Source organism: Bombyx mandarina, chromosome 01 (genome assembly GCF_030267445.1).
Source record: "Bombyx mandarina strain Sakado chromosome 01, ASM3026744v2".
NCBI lineage: Eukaryota > Metazoa > Arthropoda > Insecta > Lepidoptera > Bombycidae > Bombyx > Bombyx mandarina.
Window position 1 is genome coordinate 12,601,815 of NC_143208.1, and position 23,437 is coordinate 12,625,251.

Sequence of the window (23,437 nt, forward strand, 5' to 3'; positions counted from 1 at the left end):
TGCCAAATTTTCAATAAGCTATTTCTGTTTGAGCAAATCCTAGCAATAACTTGTGATTTAAATTGATTGAATTGAAACTCTGTTACCTACCTTATCATGAAAACCTTATCAGTCATTCGCATAAGTCACCCAGGCTCTCTGATATTTAGGGCGCTCTCACTAAAAATATAGCTTAATTCACGCATGTTATGTCATCTTAATTTTCACTGAGCTTTAATGTGATTAATATAAGGGCATTTAATCAACTATTGAATAAAAGTTTATTTTTCTGTTACCTTAACGTTTTAATAAGCTTTCAATCAAGAAGACAGTCAAGTCCGTAAAATGACAAAATAAACATTATTTCTCGAATTAGCCAACTATCGGTTTTCTCGGTGTTGCTTGGTAAGAAGTGGTACCTTTTGAGAGGTTCTTCCAAACAATTTAGCTTCCACTAATCTTCGGCGTACCAGTCTTGACGAGATGTTTCTCGGGTTATCAAGCGAAAAAACTTCATTTTTAATCTGATTGGAGCTTTTAATTAGGTTTTTTAGCAACACGAACGATTAGCGTATCTTCTCTGGGAGAGGTTTTTCTTGGCCGAGCCTTTCTAAGAACATTTTCTACAGTTCCATATGTTTTATAATGAATGATCAATTGCATTAAAAACTTTCTTAACAGAACAATTTAAATGCTCAGCTGTTCTTCTGTACGCCCACTTATGGTATATATCGACGCTTGAAAGGCAATCCTGACTAAGCGACAAAAGTAGGTAAAATGAGTTATATACACCATTGGAATCGTCTGATTTTTCTGCGTCGTTTAGTATAGGTTTCATCACTCTGTGACATATTTTATGTCGCTTAGATATGGTGTGATTTGCATAAAAATGCAGAGTTTTTTCCTACCAAACGACAAAAAAAAAGTTATTTTAGAGACATCCTGCAGTTAGGACATTTTAATAATAAGGTATTATTCACTTAGTCAGTTATTCATGTTTTTTAATTTTCATTTGTTTGTATTTATTTATTTTTACTTGTTATGAAATTATTCTTTGAAACCACTTAGTAGATTGTACCTATACAAAGTAGTCGTAATTGGTACAGCTATACAATTTAACCTGAAACAAAATGGAATAATATTGAATCTTAGATAGTTTTACTTGTTTAACATAATATCCCTTTCCATCCGTAAATATTTTTACATGACAACATTTCTAATAACTACGTCGCCTAGATAATTTTACTTGATTAATTTCAATGGTTACTTTTGGCGCTTAGTTATGTTTACCCGTAAACAAAATATATTTTTTTGTCGCTAAGGAATTGCGCGAGTTTAAATACGTCGTGTGGGTATGCGCAACTAGTCGCGTACCACGTTTTGGCGGGCTGGTAAAATGTGACATTCGTAAGCTGGGCGTCGCTTAGTAAAGTCGTTTGTCACATTATTTGCATTTTGTTTCCATGAGGGAGATGTGAACCACCAAATAAGACCAAAGAAACGACTATAGATTCCGTAAAAAGATTTATCAAAAGTTTACAGAGTCGTCGTGGCCTAAAGGATAAGGCGTCCGGTGCATTCGTATGTAGCGATGCACCGGTGTTCGAATCCCGCAGACGGGTACCAATTTTTGGAATGAAATACGTACTTAACAAATGTTCACGATTGACTTCCCCGATGATCGTTCTCGTCGAACCCGTTGCTCGCGACGAAGGGTTCGGCGAGTAAATTAACCCACAGACACAGCCCACTGAGTTTCTCGCCGGATCTTCTCAGTGGGTCGCGTTTCCGATCCGGTGGTAGATTCTGCGAAGCACTGCTCTTGCTAGGGCCAGTGTTAGCAACATCATCAGGTTTGAGTCCCGTGAGCTCACCTACTAGTTAAAGTTACGCTGATACATCTTGTGAGTCTGCACGGGTAGGTACCATCACCCTACCTATTTCTGCCGTGAAGCAGTAATGGGTTTCGGTTTGAAGGGTGGGGCAGCCGTTGTAACTATACTGAAAACTTAAAACTCATATCTCAAGGTGGGTGGTGACATTTACGTTGTAGATGTCTATGGGCTCCAGTAACTACTTAACACCAGCTAGGCTGTGAGCTCGTCCACACAACTGAGCACTAAAAATAAAAAAAATACCAGCGGTACTTTCGCATTACTATCGTCAAAATTCGAGCAAAGTTTACCTTTCTGAAGAAATTAGAAATATCTCCAACCTATACAAACTATACAAAAAGCACAACACAATATTGTAAGCGAGAGAATTTTTCGTAAAATATTCTTAGATAATTTCAACATCGGATTTCATGTACCTATAAAAGTCAGTGTTTAAAGCGTCTTTCTTCACTACGAAAAAAATGAAAAATCTCGAAAAACAAAGAGAAAAGCAATAACATGAAACAGAAAAAGAAGAAATCTATACCCGTTTTAGAGCCCACAAAAATATACACCGAGATGATCCGTCATCTCATATGCTAGTTTTGGAAAAAGTACTCAACACGCCTTTTGCACAATCTATGCTTTTGTATTATGCTCGTAGTAGGAAACTAGCCGTATATAATTTTTGTGTTTATGAAACGGAACTCGTAATGTTTTTGGTTACTACTGGGATGAGAGTAATGGCTAGCGTGGCGCCAATGAGATTGCAACTATTTTACATAAATATATTCAGTCCATTGATGCTAGAAGAAACGTTACGCGATAACTTCTCTATTGCGACTGTTGTCCAAGCCAAAACCGTAACCATACGGTATTAGCAATGTTGCATTATTCAAATAAACTTTGTTTTGACGGGACACACTTACATGTCGATACCATGCCATTGTAGAGAATCGATCAAAAAATACAACTGTTTACGCATCATCACAATGGTTTACAATATTTTCAACAGCTAGGCAAGATTCATCGCCTTTTCAGGTTTAAAGACTGAGCTATGAAGATTTTTATAAATGGGATAGTATTAGTGATAAGTACTTCAAAGGCAACCAAACCGGGAAAATAAGCAAGATCCGTGTTATGACTTTCAAAAAATACAAGCAAAGCGTTAAATACAAAACATCTATGAATGCTTCTGCATCATCTTTTGATGTCGAAGTTCAGCCTAAAATCAAGTTATCACTGACATCTTGTTATAGGTCTCAGTTACCCATATCAAAAGCCAAATATGATGATTTGCTCAAACTTTGCACTGACAAAGTCATTCCTAATTGTCTTAAACAAGAGTTTCTGAGCATTCCACGTGCACGACATTGCACAATATTGAAGATTGTGATTGATTAACAAAAAATAACAAGATCTCATGTCGCATATATATCGTATGCCTTTAGAGACTGATTATATTAGGTACAATAGTGTTGTTAGGTTTGGTTATGTTCAATAGCAGAATACAATTTATTATTGCTTTTGTTGTTGATTTACTCTGAAAACTAGAGCTTTTATGAGTTTTAATAATTCTCTATTGTTTTTAAGACTGATGAGGCAATAACTAGATTTTGGTATTATATTGGAATACACTACAATGTGTTATGGTTTCTTTATTTAATATTGGCAAAATATTGTATAAAATATAATAGTAATAGCGTGATTTTGTTACAAAAAAATATATCCCTATTGTTTTTTACAATAAATGTTTATTCATAAACGTCTCACTCTTTTGGTTTCGCTCTTTTGCATGATTTACCATAGTAATTTATTACATTTTAGTTCAATTCTTTACAATTTCTACATGCATAAAATAATGGAATAGTATTTAGATACATTTACTCGATTTGTTGTGAACTATGGGATCACTTTAGTCCAATATACCCAAAACGAAACTGTAAGCTGTGCGAATTTGTCTAACTTTACATGTTACTGAAAATCTTTCAACGATAGCTCATATTGTTTTACATGTTACTCCAAATCTTTCAATGCTGGCTTAGATAATTTTACTTGTGACGAGAAACCTTTTATATAAAATTCAGATAATTTTACCTGTTTATCAAATTATGGGCTATATATATAAGCGACAATAACTGCTATATACACAAATGATAGGCAATAGCCTTTAAGTATATTCGATGGGCAAAAAAAAACTATTTCTAGGTCTATTAAAATAATTTCGATCCTACAGTTAGATTCGTTAAAATAATTTTTTTTTCAGAAATTTCATCTTTAAATTGCTCTACTGTAAAGTTCACGCATTGTCGCTTAGTCATGTTTGCCTTTCAAGCGTCGATATGTAACGTAAATTAACAACTATTTGCCTAGTTGACGCGTCGCAACTTTTATTTTTGCCCACTTTGAACTAAATAAATTTCAGATTAAATTTTGAATTGCCGCCAAAATTATTTTTTAAGAAATTTTATTACCTAGTAACTAAGACCTTTAGGTCAAGTCTTATTTTAATATATTCTTATTTTTTATGAAAAATGATAATATGAAGTCAAATGAAATGAAGTTGATTAATATGAAACATGGCATGAAATTAAGTGAAATGAGATGATATGGAATGAAATATAATCTCAGTAAAATGTGATAATTTACTGAGACTTTTTCAGTGGACTTTTTGGAGGATCCCGAGAAGTTACGTTCAGCGGCTTTGTTTGATTTTCCCACATTTGTGCACTTTCACAGATGCTAAACAATTAATAAACCATCATTATTACACATTTAAACCCGAACAAAAAATAAATTAACAAAATAAAATAATTCATATAAGTTCGCACTTCGGGTTCCTACCAAAAAGTAGATACAAGTCGTACCTATACTACTGAAGTAATGACCTATACAAACCACTGAAGTAGGAAACCTATGGAAATGAAACGTCAACAAAAAATTCGTGCCACTGTGACGTCATCTGGCCACAAAACATGGCGGTTTTAGTGCTGCCCAGAAGATTTTAATGTTTAAGGTTTTATCGATAAACGTTCTTGGCTTATTTTATTTTAAATATTGTTGAGTATGAATGTATTTGTAGAATTTATACTTTAATAGGAAGTAAGTATATTGTTATGTGCAAAGATGATGTGATTTAGATATTATGTGAAATCTAAGACGAGTTCGTGCTTCAAATTTTCCAAGTAAACGATATGACGATTTTTAAAATTTGCTACACTGATTTTATAAAGTTGTCGTTTGCCGCAAAACATAAAGATATGGCATAGTACAGTGCCATCAGCCCATTTCTAGCATGCTGAATGTTATCGTATTTTGAGTACGTGTTTTTCTTAGACTATTACAATCTATTTTAATTGTTTTGCTGACTCTAAAGTCCGTAACACACTACCGCAGCGCACCTCAAGGAAGGTGCACCGCACTACCGCACCGCACGCAAATTTTAAACTTATCAAGGGACCGCCTGATAAAAAAAAACACCTACAGAACATTTATTCGTTAATGAAATTACAAACGTCATTCCTTGTGTTCCTCTCTAAAATCACTTAATTAATAAATATTTAACGAATTTACAATAGTGTTTTACTCAATGCGGAATAAAACTATTTTATTTAAATAGTTCGGAAGAGATTTTGTCGGTAGCCTTTTTCCCTAGGAAACGACTTGTCGTTGCCGAGTGTTGTGGCATCGATGCTCGGCGACGACGAGTCGTGGAAGGCGATGCTCGACTTCTGCGAGTGCACCATCTCGCAGAAGGAGGCGGCGGGGCACGTGAGAGACACGCAAGCCCGCCGCCGTCGAGCGGGGGCCAGGGAGGCGGATATCGCCCAAGCCCTGGCCCTCTAAGTGTTTCGGGTCCCCTTCATATGTCGGTCTGGGGACAGGCGAAAAGGGCCTAAGAAGACGACGTGCAAGCTGCTCTGCACGCGTTTTACGCAAGAGCATCCGGGTGATGGAAGGCCGGCTATCCTCGACCCACGCTGGTTCTGACCCAGCGGGGTATTCCGTAGGATAGACCATTCTAACCGGCGCCATCTAGGCGGGCTCCGGATAGCCTGCCGACCGAGAGGGCTGGTGGTCGTGGCGCCGACGACCGCCGGTCCGGCGTCCCGAGGGGGAGGGTGATGGGAGAGATGTGCTCCGCACTAAACGCTTCACTTTCCCCCCTTTGCCTTTTCATGGGTTCTGTCTCATGCGAGGTTCGGACGCGGGTTGTTGAGCGACAGGAGGTTTTAGTCAGTTCGACTCCGACATGCCCCGCCTTCCATCCCCAGGGGAGGGCGGAAGTCCGGCGATTTCCTCCTGACCAAAAAAAAAAAAAAAAAGCCTTTTTCCCGAAATATCTAAACAGAATGTCTAAATATGTTTTGATGACATATTTTAAAGAGGTATTTATGATTAGTGTCATGATGAATAGATTCCGACCGAAAAATGGTGTCCGATATTTCGGATTCAAATATATTAAGTGTATAATCTGTTTCAGATGAGGGCTCCATAATGAATTTAAATATATATAGATAATAGTTTTGGGGCATCGACTTTCTTGAGATCCTATAAAATATGTTTTAATTATTATTTTTGTATGTTTTAAGCATGATTAAATCAGAAATTTTATATAAGCAATCATATTAAATCGATATCAAAGTCAATAAATAATGTACAACCCAAAACAGACGGCCGAACTGACGTGACAATGACATTTGGCGCGCTAAACATGGCGGATTTTCGGCCTCATTAGACGGAGACGGAGACATTTACGTATATTCATGTTTCATTTTATGTACGCACTGAAATACTGTTATATTGTTTTCCTGCGAGTTAAAGTGCTGAGTAAAAACGAGATAGATATATGTTTATGTGTGTGCCTTCAAAATGGGTGCTATTTATATAAGCAATTGTACGTATAGAACAATATGTCGTGTCCCTACTATATAGGTCTATGATACAAACTGGTCATAATTGTCAAAATATTGTAATATCCAAAAAGGAATAAAGCAAATATACATTTTTTCATATAATAGCTTTTTTTTCTGCAAATATTAAGTTATCTACTTTTGTAAACCAATCTATATTTACTTTTATGATAATCTATGGACGGCTAGTTCAGTGTTACATACCTACAGACAACTTCAAAATACCATAATTAGAGATTAAGCTGTACTATCCCGAAAATAATGTTTATTATTGAAAACTTCCCTTGTACAGGATTGAAAGAGGTAGTAATGAAAGATGAATGGTGACCTGGGCGTGTTTCCTGTTTCACCAGGACAATTGTCAGCTCAACGGCAGCTGCTTCGTGAATATATCTACTACCGGATTGCAATCGCGACCCGCTGAGAAGATCCGGTGAAAAACTCAGTGAGCTGATGTATAGGTTAATTGCACCTCGAGCTCTTTGACGAGTTTGATAAGTATACTTACCAGGGTTCCTATGCCTGCTTCTAGTACTAAAGCTAGCGTCTAATAGTAAAGTCAGTGGATCGGACGGATCCGTAGGGATGTATCTGCAGCGTCGACCATGGGTGGCTCTTTGTTGAGCCCGAGTCGGGGAATAGTCAGAGTCTGCAACAATGAGACGATTATCATGACATATGGACTTATCGTAATATTGTTCCGACGGTGACTTAAGTGTTTTCAGATGATACTACTGATTCATTGCTTTTAACCCAAAAAATAATATTAAATTGATCAAAGAATTGATCGTTGATAATCAGAGTTGTCCCTTTTTGTTTTGATTTTTAAAGCTCTCAAATTGTTTACTTACCTGTTTTAGTTACAGAGTAAAAAATACATAGTAGCAAAGTAAAACTTTGTTCACAATCCACAGGCATAAGATTGTATCGAATCATTCTGGGAATAAAAGAACTGCTTGTAATGTATGTAATTTATGCTATTAACAGACCTATAGTTGTAAATATCTAAAGGGTATTCTTTTTCAGAATCTAAGAAACATTTTGGCAATGACGAGTGTACTTCACTTGACAATCGCAGGAGAGCGGTTTTTTCTGTCTTACAGGAAAGTGGGTTTTTGCTTTGTTCTACAGAATAGTGTTAGATTCACAAGGATTTCGTAGATAATTTCGCACAAAACGGTTAAAAAAATAAGGATTTTGAACATTTGTGGATTGAAAATTCCGAATTCGTGATCTTTTTTTCTTCCTATGGCAATACCGTTCTGTGTGTCATCTGTGGTAAGAAATAGTAAGAATCGACGGTCGGTAGAAAAAAGGGAGTCTCTGTTATGAATATTGTTAGACGCAATAATTTACGATTTAACATAAACTAAGAGCAAAAATAATATTATTGTATAATAATTTCGTCTGATTAATATTCGAAATGACTTGGGGGTTCGTCACATGTGGCCCTAACGAAGCACTCGTGATTTCAGGTATAGTATATTCAACCTTGTTTTCGTGATTTTACTATTTTATTTCCATCATCTTCTCTGAAGTAATTATAGAAATGCCATGTTCATTATAAAGTTAAAATTTGCATATGCGAACGAGCCTCCGTTATAAACAAAACAAACTTTAGTTTCCACCTAATTTTCCTTGTTTTCGTTGGGAAGCATAAACGTAATTAGTGTTCGGTTCTTCTTAATGCGAATTTCATCAATATTTCTTATTATGAGAAGCAGATAAAAACTCATATTCGATTATTTTTGTAGTATTTATAGAATAAAAAAACAATTATTTAATAAATATTTTTAATATATATTCAATAAATAATTATTTGGGTTTTTAATAAAATTTCAGATAATAAAATGACTAAATTCATACCTACTTTATAATTCACCAAATAATAACAAAGGTACAATTATTTTATTACCATAATCTTGAATTACAGCACCAATATGATATTAATCAGAAGACAAAAGCAAATTCAATATTATAATTTTATGTTGAATTATATTGAGTATTATTAGACTACATCCGAACCAATAATAATAACTGCCACCCTGAAAACAATGCTCATAAATTCTTATCTTCTCTTAGTATACATAATCTGATGTCAGGTAGAAATTTTCTTGTATTCCCCATGTTCTGTATCACCCTAAGTATTTCTTACTCAGCTCACTTTTACCCATATGCCAGTGAAGTAATTTGTGTGCACTGATCACTCTCTTGACTTGTGCCTCTCAACCCTCATTCCTATATAACTTCCTATTTTCAATACCTTCAATCTAGCCTTTAGTGAGCTCTAAGTTCCCTCTATAGCCTATCAAATAGCTATCCCAGAAATAGTTCTAGTTATGTTTGTTATTCTTGTCATGTAGTCTGCTCTGCCATGGAATACGCTCCTTCTCGATATCAGGACCATTATTACTAACCCGTGCATATTAAAGTTAAGGGTTCTGAGAATGCTGTTGGGGAAATTAGTGGAATCATCATTAATTTATTAAAATTATGTTAATATATTCCTATAATACATTTACACTTACATTATAGTAAGTATGCATACTACTGTATTTGTCTATGTCTAGGGCATTTACTTTCTTTATATTTGTATCTGTATATATTTGTATTAATTTTTGTGTTAAATTTGTATTACAATGATCCTACTAATATTTACTCTGCACTACCTTTGGTTGATTGGCAGAGAATGGCTTAGGGATTAAGTCCACCAATGTAGTTAAACATGTAGATGAAGTGTAATAAGTAAATAAATAAATAATCGCAATTTTTTAACCTCATAGTCAAAATGAAGGCACCTACTCCCTCCAGCTTCTGATGACAGATGATGTTATCACCAAATTCTGTTATTACTTTATTTGTATCTTGAGTACTAATAAAACTTGGAATTAATCCTGTGGCTTTAGAAGGATATAATGATCATAATTTTATTGGAACTAATATTTTGTCTTATGGCATAATTAGAATTGACTCCTGTGTTAAAAATATTCAATTATTTAACCAATTACATTGATTTAATAAAACTTTATATCAGGGATTCCCGAACTATTTTGAACAAGACACCCCCTTTCCAAAATAACCTAATAACTCAGCTAATAAAATAAATTACTTTAAAAATCCCATCACTCTTTATTGATATAAAATACTTACAAATTTAAATAAAAACTTTGCGGTTTGTTAAGTTATTGCAGTGTGCAGGTATTGGCCCCTTTGGGAATTTTTGCTTTATATAGAATTATTTTTTGTGTTTTATCATTCAATGTAACAAATAGGCACTAATTTTTCTAAGCAAAAATGTCTCAAACACTTGCACACCAGTGACTTCATGATGAAGGACAGGAAAATGAGCAATAAATGGTGATGGGCATTCTATGTCTCTTGATCAGTAGGCCTCATTGTCCGGTCTATTTTTATTACGACCATTTTACCAATATAGCCCACAGAAACTTGTTGGTAGCATGCACACAATATCTATGGGTTTCAGAAACAACTTAACACCATGAAATCATCTACCCATCTAATATAATTTACTACGATTAATATAATTTAATTTACTATATAATTTACTACCCATCTAGTATAATAGAAAAATATATTAAAATTTTAACTCCCAAATATAATCTATAAAACAATGAATAGTTAACTGCATATGAACTTTACTGTGAAGGTTAAATTTCGAATTAACTGTCCTTTTGGGAAGTTTCAAATTTGGTGTAAGCTTTATGATTGACTTAATGTGATATTCATGTTCACAGTTACGTGCATACTTAAGCACTATGATTAATCGGTATGCTGCAAAATATGGAACTCATTAATAAAAGTTTAATTTCATAAAAACAAATTCATCGTCATCAAATTACTTTTAGGCATGTATGTTATTTTCTTTTATTTGATGTCATTGTCCTTCCACTTTGACTTCTAATTCATTTTGTATCAAAGTCCAACGAGATGTTAAACCAATAAGAGTGGCTCGGCTCCAATCATTTCAAAATTAATATTGATGGATGACGTTCACAGATTTCAGAATATTTTTCCTAAATTGATTTTGTACTGCATTACAAGTTTATGCAGACGTTACGGATTTATTTTATCACGAATCAATAAAAACTTGTCTGTTTAAGTAGTGGGTATACACCTAAAATTAGTTGTTGAAAATGTGTTTTAATTATTTTAAATTCAATTCTCGTTACACTGACGTTCACTTTTCATCTAACGTTCATTCGTGTTATCGCAGATACAGAGGATAATTGAGTTGGTGCTGATGACTCACACCAATAGACCTAATTGAGTTGTGACGTCAACATCTGCTAATCACTATTTTACTATAGCATGTTTGTGCGGGCGTGGTCTTGTTAGGTTTGAGTATAGTTTACGCTTTTTATTCTATTAATTGTATAATGTTTAATAATTTCATCAGAAATACAGTAAAAAAATGTCTTTAAAGTGTATACAAGACCTGTGTGCAACGAACGGGGCGTTGGCAAAATATACAGCTAATATTTTTACACCATACGATCTATGGTGTAATACCATACAGCCGTTGAATCTTTATGTATAAATATTTATAAAAAATTTACTACAAGAATTAAGATCTACAATTCGATAGTAGTCAGAATTGCCCCTCAATTTTACGACATCACAATTTTTCTGAGTAAAAAATAATTAAAAGATAAGTGGCGAAGCGAAGTATTTTAAATTTATTATAAAAATATTAATTGATAAAAAAAAAGTGGAAATGAAAAGTAGGTATTTTTAGTCCGAGCTGTAAATTGTAGGAGAGTTGAAGGAAGAGACAGAAATATGATTTCTTATCGAATATCCTTCAATAATTCCGGCTACAGTGCTTCCTCTTCACTAAATGTTTATCAAAAACTTATTGTGGATCGTACAATGGCAGATTTTAGTATCGAAGTAACTTGACTTCCATATTTTATTTCCTTTTTTTTTTTTATTAAGACATAGTCTTGCCAAAGCGAAAAAGCGACCGCCACACATTTGATAATTAATCTAGAAATCATAGTGGCATTAGTTGATTACGTTGGCAGTGTCGTGAAGATAAACGCGGCTATGGACAAGAAATTCTCTTTTAAATGCAAAATGACTAATTGAGGCAACTTAATTGTAAACCTAAAATTTCGCCCAGGATGCTGCTATTCCAAGCCCCTCCTGGTCCCTGGTGGTCGAGCCTTTGTATGGCCAGCGATCCAGAGCGTACAACGGATATCTCTAAACACCATGACCCTTCAAGTGGAGTCACCAACTGTCTATACCAGTCAGGGTGTGCCCATTTCGGTTACTGGAATCGCTCAGGTTTGTAAGCATTAATTATTTAACTGGACGTGCTCCTCAATTTTACCTACATTATGCATATTTGTAATTCAGATTTGAATAAATAAAAAACGTTGTTTTTTTCTCGGATAAAGAGATGCTTGTTTCACTCTATACATATCTTTACCAATAGATTTGTAGATCGGTTGGAAAATAAAACGAAGTACCTACCACACTTTCTTATTTATTGTAGCACATATACACTAGTCTAGTCTAGATCAAGGCTTTAAAAAAAACGATTTAGCAGCAGTCGTTATTTTTCTGCAATTAAGTATCTTCGAAGTCGATCGATCGATTTACTAACTACTAACTTACGCATTTAATTCTCTCACTTTTTAAATAAGACTCCTAACGGATTTAGATCCGATATACCCGATATCCGAGAGATAGATAGATAATATTAGTATTAAGACAAAATGGCCCTTAAAATATTGACGCATCGCGTTGTGGCGGACGTGCAGCAAAGAGACTCGTGATTTCTTATACGCATTAATATTCCCTTATTTTGCATAAAATTATATTGTAACTATTTAAATAAAACCTTTGTATTATATCCCAATAATCATCTTACACATCGATGACAACCACTTACAAATTGTTGCAGTTTTAATGGAAATTAGTAAATTCTCACAAACGTATAAATAATAAGTTTGTTCATATCAATCTAATGCCGGTGCGTAAAGATAACATTCAACTTTCATCACTTCGTAAACAATACATTGATATAAAATTCCTTTTTTGCTATTTTTTATACTTATCAGGAGTGTAGCGAGGTTATTGTCAATGTCGATTTTACTATCGTATTAACTGACAATTGACTATCTTTATCAGAAAGATGTTGTAGGACAAACACGAATTGATACGTTCGCGTGTATACGCATGTCGATAACGTTATTTCGGTTTTCTTTAAAAAATGTTATTTATCAAGCCTATCTTTATATTTTTATATGTAGAGAGATCCGAAGCAGTGACTAAGTATTATTTTTTTAAATGAAAAGAAATATATTTGCCCACCGTAAAAAAGATAGTAATCTTGAAAATTAAACAACGCGAAAAGTGATTAATATTGAGAAAAAGGATTTTAAATAATGTAGAATACACATCTTTCGTTTCTTAAATATTATTATATTTTACTTTTCAATAGCAATATTTGTAGTGACTTCTGCTAAATAACTAAACGTGTTTCATTTTCTTATCAACTTATCAGCTTTTTTTAAATAAAGATAAAACATCTAATTACCTTTGTAATTTCAAATTACGCAATGGTTAGATAGATCGTCGTATATAGGTATAGTATTTACTAGTTTTTCATTACTACTATTTACTAGTTTTTTTTGTTAGTTTCATTTTCTAATTTAGATTATTTCAACGGGCCAGTATTAATTTCATTCATCGAATACTTCTTTGGTTAGTCTCGATGCCTGCGAAATATCGTAGTCGTCTTGTGAATATTTATGAACATTTCTAGTAAATTGACTCATTGCAGAATGTAATAGCTTTATACCTACATGTGATTGTGATACAACAGTACCGTGAGATTAGCCAATGGATCCTCTAAAATGTCACCTTTTGAACGTCAAAATTCCAGGTCAAAATTCAAGGTCAGAATTCCGAGATGCTGCTCTCCGCGTGTGAGCAGTTTCTCGGTAAAACGGAGCAAGAGATTCAGCACATAGCCCTGGTGACGCTGGAGGGTCACCAACGTGCTATAATGGGATCTATGACGGTCGAGGAAATATACAAAGACAGAAAAATATTCTCGAAAAAGGTTCGTTATATTGTTTATTTGATGTATTTTTGTGTAGAAAATAAAATATAAAAACTTAAGGAAATTAAAACAAGAATACGTATATAAATTTATAATAAAACATATGTGGAACCATCATCATGCGTACCGGGGTTAATAAACACAACGTGAATACCGGTAATTTTTATTACACGATATTATTCCCTTAAAGTGGGAACCGTTCGTACGCAAATAGCGGTATCAGGTATTTTATGATTTGAACCTTTTTTGCATCACTATACAACTCTATGCAACCGATCTTCTTACTTTTGTAGTTCAGCGTTGTCCAGACTAGAAATGTATGTGGGTTAAAAAAAATACGCCATCAACTATTGGCCCGTAAATGATAAATGTTGCCAGTGTTAAAAAAATATATATTACATTTATACATTTTGAATTGAAAATGAACTTTTATAACATAAGTTTTGCAGGCCTTAGTCTGGACCGTCCTGTTTTGTGGTGTACACATATACTTAAAGCTGTTCTCGTACTCAGATAATGTGTAGTATGGCAGTTCAAAACACTGGAGTTCACATTAAAATGTCGTTTGCCTTAGTCATACACAGAAATTCTTGAACAAAAAAAAAACACATTTTAATATTTATTTATTCATTCCAGGTGTTCGAAGTTGCGTCGAGTGATCTAATCAACATGGGAATCACAGTTGTGTCGTATACTTTGAAGGACATCAGAGACGAGGAGGTAGGTTTCCTAGTAGATAACATAACGTAGTCGACAGACAACAGTAATTCATACAATATTGTTCTCCTAGCCTAGTGGTATAGTGAGTTTTTTTCTTATATGTATATTTGCAGTTTTTCTAAGAGACATCACATACACTATCATTTCCTTATTTGGAACGTAATCGTTACACGTTTTAGGCGGGTATCGTACAATGGGATAAGGGGAGCTACGTAATTCAATTAGACCTGTCTTAGGTTTATCTATGTTAAATTTGTGAAAGTCGTGGAGAAGGTGAAATGTGAGTTAGTTTTATTATCACCATGGCAACACAGCTACATAATATGCATATTAAATAATATAACGTTTTTTTTGTATATCTATTCAAATGTACAGACTCATTTCTGTTGCTGTTTTATTGTATTTTATTTAACGTTGTTTATAAATTTGGGCAAAATAAAATAACCTTTTCGACATCGTATGGATAACAATGTAACGATTGTTAATTAAAGGTATACTTTTTGTTTGTTTAAACGTATATTTAGCTGGGCCAAGGTAACGTAGCCCATAAGGCCTAGTCTAGTACTGGAACCATTTGACTAAAAGTGAAATGCAATGAAATAACTTTCAAGATTTTGTTGAGACTTCAATGAACTTTTCGGCAATAAATCCAGTAGTTGTTGTTGTGTGTTGCCACACTTGTGCACGCTGCAACTATTGCGAGTTCCAATGACGTTAAAATAATATATTATGTACGTTAGTAAATCATTAAGGATTTCTCTAGCCCGGCGACGCTGATATTATCTCTCTAGAGACTCTAGACTATCAGCTTAGGTAGAAAAAAAAAGGATTTCATTTTAAAAGTAAAACAACCATTTACGCTGTGAAAAAATTCGCTATTGCGCTGATTTAAAGCTATAGGATATTAAACTGTAAGTACTTTGTGGATAAAAATAGATTACGCGTATCTATGGAAGGTGCTTCACAAACATACTAATAAAAGTACCAAATAGTAGATGCGGAAATAAAACGGATATAAAGAAAAGTCATAAAGCGATAATTAATATGTACGGAAGGCGACACTATCTGTTTTCTTAAATATGTAAAAAAAAACCTAAAGACTTATCGCAAGCTATATTAAAAGTTTTATTACAGTTAGTCTATCGTTATCTGTCGGCCACAATAGATGACATAGAATAGAACGTTGAATACTTTATTTCGCAGATTAGAATGACACATGGCCACGGAAATTGCCTTTGAAAAGTCTGAAATTATAAAATCAATACATAATGATACATAATATGAATACAGGTCACATTATAATTTTTACAGAGTTATGTTGAACTAGAATATCAAATGAAGTTGTTGAATATTGTTGAAATATATTCAGTTCGAATACTTGTTAATATTGATGCTTCCCGTTAACTAATCGTTATTAGGCTAAGGGGCTACTCCAATTACGCGCCGATACGTAGGTGAGCTCACGGGCTCAACCTGAGAGAACTTGCTAATACTTCACTGGGGGTAGGACCTCTTGTGAGTCCGCGTGGGTAGGTACCACCACCCTACCTATTTCTGCCGTGAAGCAGTAATGCGTTTCGGTTTGAAGGGTGGGGCAGCCGTTGTAACTATACTGGAGATCTTAGAACTTATATCTCAAGGTGGGTGGCGCATTAACGTTGTAGATATCTATGGGCTCCAGTAACAACTTAACACCAGGCGGGCTGTGAGCTCGTCCAGCCATCTAAGCAATAAATAAAATAAAAACTAGCCGCAGCAAGAGCAGTGCTTCGCAGAATCTACCACCGGATCCGAATCGGGACTCACTGAGAAGATCCGGCGAGAAACTCAAGTGGATTGTGTCCACTGTGTCCACTGTGTGTGGATGGTCTAGGTTGTACGTCAAATTCTTCTACCTAACTACCTACATTCCTTGCTCCGACGGTTATGCTGCATAAATAGGATTGCGTGATAGAGAGAGTTTCTGTAGGTGCGGTCCGCGTAAGCGAACACTACGTTTGGTCATAACGGAAAATAATATTGAAATATTCAAAGTCCAATATGGAATGTATTAAAATTTTAAATACATTGCCCTGATAGGCTATAAATTTTATGCTAATACACGTTGAAGTCTTAATCAATATTCCCTATAAAACCAGAAAATTCGGATTCGGATTTCGATTTCGATGAATTTTTCACAAATTCTTCACATTTGCCTAGCACGTGATCTTGTAAAGTTTTGCAACGATCGCCCAACAAAGGGTTTGAAAAATAAAATATAAATAAGCCGTTAAATCGAAAAAAGAAAACTCTTAGTTTTAATTTAGTCGTATTATTAAAAAATATATGTATTTATATACGCTCAAGATATTTATACAACATAAAATCGCGGGTTGTTTTTTTCTCAAATATGTAGTTTAAATATCGTCCAAGATCACTGTTGAATTTAGCGAAATTATCTTAGTAATTTTTAGTTAGCATTAAGTAGTAATACGTCAGATGATTTTGTAGAATAAATTTTTATTTTTCCTTATGCGTGATGGGCATTAGGGAGCCAAGGTATGTTTTGTTGTGAGTGATAATGTGGTAGAAGATGCTTCAATAAATTGTTTGAAAAAAAAAGCTTGCATGAATGAATTATATTAAGATAGTACTTACATATTTTTGTTGCTTTTGTGAAAGACGGCTACCTCGCCCTTAGACATCGACGAAAGTAAGAGACACAGACGAGCTGCCGTTCACTGCTGAGGGTAGTTTTCAGGTTAATATCAGAACTTTTTGGAACTCTTTAGAAACGTTTCTAGACACGCACTTCGGGCGAATGCCTAGTTCCAGGTTATATCGATGAATTCCATATTGTTGTTTGGGTATTCTGATTTAAAAAAAAAACTGATTTGAGCAACATCTCACATCACGGCATAACCAAACGCTCTCTACAGAGTAAGTAGAGGAAGCAGTGCCTCTCCGTAGAGATTCTAAACGACCCTGGCTAGGTTACCACTTTAAACCACTATCGACTGACGCTGAACTATTTTGTATTTTACGAATTGTGAATAAATGTACATCAAATATTGTAAAGGCAATGTAAAAATTTAATGTAATCAGTATTTAGAATGAAGTATTAATACAGTGCACTTGTTTACTTGGTGGGTGTTTCTTCCACAGCATTACATTTAAATGTAAGTTGTAATATTAAAATAAAAAGCTATCTGTGTTCAATGCACTCGTGAAATAGAGATGTCATGCAAATCTGTTTGCTTAAAATCTAAACTTCATTATACCAACGAAGTCTTCTTAGATATCGTACACAAGTTGAATTTTTTTTTGTTTAGGTAGTAACGCTTTAGATGTATATATGTTGTTCTCATTCCATCGCTGAGTGAATTCAATAGTGGCGCAATTTAAAATCCATTGCGGGCCATCAGCCATAACATCTAAGAATGGTTATTTTGTAACCTCTTATCCGGTTCGTAGGCGATACAATTTATTATTTGTACACAGCAGCAAATTTATCTTTTGTGGTAATACTTGAATTGATAAAATAAATAGTCTAAACTTATACCTAAAGCATTTAGGGATTTTATCATTTGTTCATAAACGTTGCAAGATATTTTATGAATAGCAACTCGAAAGTTTCACTCTGACAGCTAGATCGTATTTTAGAAGTCACGTCTTGGGAGTGGAAGTCTTCCAAATTACATTTGCGCGTATTTTCATTTGTAATGTTAACCTCGCACAAAAACGAAATATTTGGCTTGTGCCACTATTGAATTAATTTCGCTAAACCGAACGGGGTATTGGGAAAGTTCTCGAAAATAAACGAGTCGAGCTATGTATATACCTGACACGTTATCACGAAACTGTTTATTTCACAAGAATTTATGTAAAAATAAATCCGCTGACACATGGAATCTACGAAATATGTATCTAATGAAACTACACTTGCTTGTGCTTCGCTTACGTTTGGATGCACGTTACACCAGTATGTCATTCCTGATTCAGCTACGGAAAAAGTCTCTTTACGCTTTGTATGTATGTTACCAGTGACTTAAAAAAAATAAACTTCCTAATATGGCATTCGATTGAAAACCCTTTTACGGTGTAATCCGGTCTGTTGCCGTCTGTGATATTAGAACGTTCAAAATAGTGAACAAAACATACATGAGATTAAACCGTGAAGGGTATTTTTAATTAAGAGTCATATGTCTCGAAATCCACAGACAATACTTAATCATTCTGATATTTTGTTTTTTTTTTTCAACAGGGCTACTTGAAAGCTCTAGGTATGGCTCGTACAGCCGAAGTGAAGCGCGACGCACGTATAGGCGAAGCTGAAGCTCAGGCCGAAGCCAAGATTAAGGAGGCGATGGCTGAGGAGCAACGCATGGCCGCCAGGTTCCTCAACGATACGGAGATCGCTAAGTCTCAGCGGGACTTTGAGCTAAAGAAGGCCGCTTACGACGTAGAAGTTCACACCAAAAAGGTGACACTATATTAATATGATTATGAATATTAAACCATGGTGCAGCGAATCTTAAATAAGTGATGTTGAGTTAACAATTCATATTTTTTGTCTTCAGAAAACTGTTAATTAATGTTTACGTTTGGCCTTATCTTATAGACTTCATCACAAATTCGTTATTTTAAAATTGGTTTAAAATAAAATATTGATATTTAATCGAATGAATTGAATTAGATTGACATGTAGCAGTTTGGTACTGATTTGTCGATATATACACATATGTATATGAATTACACATGCCTGAATTTTGTAAGATTGATAGAGTACACAATTCTTTGTAATCTATACTTCTACACTAATATTATACAGAGGAAAGATTTGTTTGTTTGTTTGTTTGTATTGAATAGGCTCTGAAACTACTGAACAGATTTGAATAATTCTTTCACTGTTTGGAAGCTACACTATTGCCGAGTAACATTTGCTATAGGTAATATTTTTTTTAAAACATTAGGGATCTTTACTAAATTTGCAATAACGTAACCCAAGGTGTAAAAACAATACCTAAAATATTATTTACATCGCGTGCCCTGCGAAAACTATTGATGATATACACAAAACAATGTACTACGACTTTGTAGAACAAATTATTAATTACAAAAAGTGTCGCGACAGCATATGTCTAACTATTTTAGTTATGCCGCAATTAGTGTTGTTTTATTTTTAAAAATAAAACTACGTCCAATATCGTTGAAATTTTTGTTAAAGACCCGAGCTGAGCTGGAGCGGGCCGCTAGTATCTTATAAAACGGGACGTACGTGTCTGGTTACAATAGAACTCGATTATAATAGTTTAAAAAAATAAAAGAATGTTTGCATAGGCCGAAGCCGAGATGGCCTACGAACTACAAGCTGCCAAGACGAAACAGCGTATCAAAGAGGAACAGATGCAGATAGCGGTCGTGGAGCGAACCCAGGAGATCGCCGTACAGAAGTGGGAAGTACAAAGACGCGAGAAGGAACTGGAAGCCACAATACGCAGGTGATTAATTCCTTATTTGAACACAAAAAAAAAGTCAGCGTTTTTTTTATTTATTTATTTATTAGCCGTATACAAAGTCCATTGGCACAAATGTCAGCGTAATGTCTGAGGGTTGTCAGACTGAAAGATTTTAACCAAAAATATTAGATTTGTTTTTAAAACGTCTTTCGCGCTCATTATACTCAAGATTGAAGAATGAAACACAAATATTTACGGACGTATCTAAACTGTACTATACGTACTATAATTATTATTATTATTCACTAAACTACGAGAAACAAAATAGCATAAGATGATTTTTGCTTTTTAAAACGAGTGCTTAAGTGCCAATTTATAATCTATAAATATCCTAAATTTATTTAATCTGTGTCAATTCTAATATTACTAGTGCCTGCCCACTGATCCATAATTTGTCCATAATCACTGTTTTTATTGATAAATCTACTAAACTAAAAAAAATACAGTCGAATTGTTGACCTTGTTCCTTTTTTGTATCAGTTAAAAAAAAAAAAACCCTTGATAAACATTAAAGAAAATTGTACTCAACTACCTTTGTCTATTTACAAGAAATAAAAAATCACTATCGTCCCAAAACAAATAACTTCGCACCTCTTTATGTCTAAAACAAATGCAGTAGCTTTTAATTTTCGAAATCCTTTGCACAGCTTATTAGCTTTATGACTATACTACCCACATATCGTCTTTTTGCATTAAAAGTGTACAATTGCCAAAAATATTCGAAATGTAGTTAATATGCGGAATCATTTGGTATCACCAGTATTTTTCTCATAAATACTGTCATAAGAGCATAGTTTAGTTTTAGTTTTTTTTTAGTTTACCTATATTTTGACTACTATTAACAAAATTAATACACATTTTTTTTTAAACGATTTTGTGACCTTGGTAACTAAGAACTTTAAGTCATGTCTTATTTTAATTTATATTCTTATTTTTATGAAAAATGATAGTATGGAGTGAAATGAAATGAAATGAAGATGATTAATTTGAGACATTAATTAACTGGGATGAAATGAAACGAAATGAGATGAGATGATATGAGATGAAATAGAATCTCAGTAAAATCAAGGGTGGTCATAACACTAAATAGACAAAATAAAACAAATCACACAACATCACTTCTTGCGTTCCCGCCAGAAAGTTATACACAATTTCATTTTACTTTAAAAGACAGATATTGTAACTGGTAAAAAATATAAAATAAATGTTGCAAAGATATATATAATATTAAAAATATCACATGCTAAACCTTTAAAAGTTTTGAGATTATACAGTTTTAATGCGAGATGACGATATATAATAATTAATTTGGAAGCATTTTTTTGACAGACCCGCCGAAGCTGAGAAGTTCAGACTAGAGAAGATAGCGGAAGCGCACAGACAGAAGACAGTGCTCGAAGCCGAAGCTGAGGCGGAAGCGGTTAAAGTACGAGGAGAGGTGAGTAATATTTTATAATTTTCTATACTCGAAAGATCTATTGAAAGGTTTGCAATCGTTGGGAAACCCGTCTCGCTATATTTTAATCAGGGCCCTGAAACTGCGATACTTTAAGACAATTTTTTTTTTTGAATGGAAACTGTCGACGTCTTGAATCGGATGCCCCTAAACTTATATGTTGTTAAAGTTAAGACATTTAAGTATTGTGTAACTAAACATAGAAAACAAAAAAATTAATAAATCATACAAGTCTAGGTATTTGTTATAGACAAATTGATTAAATTTTATCAATTAGTAGTCTGTGTAAACTTTACAAAATCCTTAAAAAAATTGGATAGGTAATTTGTTACTGCCATGAACAGGGGCAGTGAAAATTTATAGAAGCGAAGCCATCTAGTGGCCGACGCCCGTAAACATTTTGTTTTGAGTGCTTGAGTTGCTTATCTGAGTCGACTATTATCAAAGCCGGCAATGTGACTTTTGGACAATTATTGGTAAATCAGAAAAACGAATTATTGACTTTGTATTCCATTGGCAGTCACAAAACTCTTCTGAACGACATCTTAGATAAATAACAGGTTAAGTATTAACCTTTATTTAATGCAGGTTTTGAACCGTATTCTTTGAAGGAGACGATTATATTCAAATCAATCTGTATTGACATATCAATAATTTTTTTTTATCCAAATGCACAGATTGCCACCTTTGATAATAGACGACTCATCTGTAACTAATTTGTGTGTATTATCTATGATTTTAATTGCCTTTAATTAGGGAACTAGCTCACGTTTAAGCTGGTGCTAAGTGGTTACCGAAGGCCATAGATAGACACAACAGCGTGCATACCACGATGGATGGTGCTTAACCAAATTTTTATTATGATTGCTGGAAACTTTGAAAGAATTTAACCTTTTAACGCTAAATATTTTAAAAATTAGGCGGAAGCATTCGCTATAAAAGCAAAGGCCGTTGCTGATGCCGAGCAGATGGCGAAAAAGGCAGAGGCGTGGAAGGAATATGGATCTGCCGCTATGGTGGACATGATGCTGGAAACTCTACCCAAGGTAAAAATAGTTAATACTCTGGTTATAACTATATTACTAACTTTAAAAGTGAATTTCCTTGTGTAGATCCAACTTTTTCACTTAAAATTTGATTAGAAAATTTCTTAAACCAACAAGCTTTTGAAGTAATAGGTATTGCATCCCTTACCACATACGATCATCAGATAGTTTACACAATCCTTAACAAAACAGTGTCCATGGGCATCAAACACAAAGGTCAATTTATCCATCAGACAGGGAAAACGAATGGTTCTCACAAATAAGTAAGATAGTGTTTTCCACCTTTGGGGAATAATTGGTGAAGATTAGAAACGGTTCGGGCAAATTTTGGAGCGAAAAGGATTTCTGCTACTATTATTATAGACAAGGGATTGCTTCTCTAAGCGGAGTCTTCGTGGCCTAAAGGATAAGATGCCCGGTGTTAACGAGGCGACTGGACCGGTGGTCAAATCCCGCAGGCAGTTACCGTTTTTCTGTTTTTAGTGAACCGTACTGTACGTGTTCACGAAAGTAAACATTTAATTGAATACTTGCGCAATTTGTGAAAGTAGGGGATGTATTTTAAGTTCGCACGATTAGATACTACCAGTCCGTTTCCTATTTCTGCCGTAAAGTAGTCATGCATTCCAGTTTGAAGGATGGGGCATAGCCTTATACAATTGAGACGTATAATATATATATACTCGAGGCTTTTTTTTCTTATATGGGTGAACGAGCTCACGGCCCACCTGGTGTTGAGTGGTTACCGAAACCCATAGACGTCTACAACATAAATGCCGCTTTTAACAGTACAACGGCTGCCTCGCCATTCAAAACGCAACGCGTTACTGCTTCAAGGCAGAATTAGGCAGGGTG

The 23,437-nt window shown here is 34.4% G+C and overlaps 1 protein-coding gene across 2 annotated transcripts in view; it reads left to right on the forward strand.

Moving 5' to 3' along the window:
• Positions 1-8,030: 8,030 nt before the first annotated feature.
• The window catches only part of Flo1 (flotillin-1), a 28,640-nt gene continuing 13,233 nt past the window's right edge, over positions 8,031-23,437 (forward strand). For both annotated transcript variants that reach the window (XM_028177428.2, XM_028177429.2), the window contains exons 1-8: positions 8,031-8,241; positions 11,910-12,076; positions 13,683-13,862; positions 14,499-14,582; positions 18,826-19,044; positions 19,902-20,062; positions 21,410-21,518; positions 22,457-22,582. In XM_028177428.2, the coding sequence (XP_028033229.2) occupies positions 8,190-8,241; positions 11,910-12,076; positions 13,683-13,862; positions 14,499-14,582; positions 18,826-19,044; positions 19,902-20,062; positions 21,410-21,518; positions 22,457-22,582 (1,098 nt within the window). In that variant the 5' untranslated portion in view covers positions 8,031-8,189. The remainder of the gene's footprint in view (positions 8,242-11,909; positions 12,077-13,682; positions 13,863-14,498; positions 14,583-18,825; positions 19,045-19,901; positions 20,063-21,409; positions 21,519-22,456; positions 22,583-23,437) is intronic.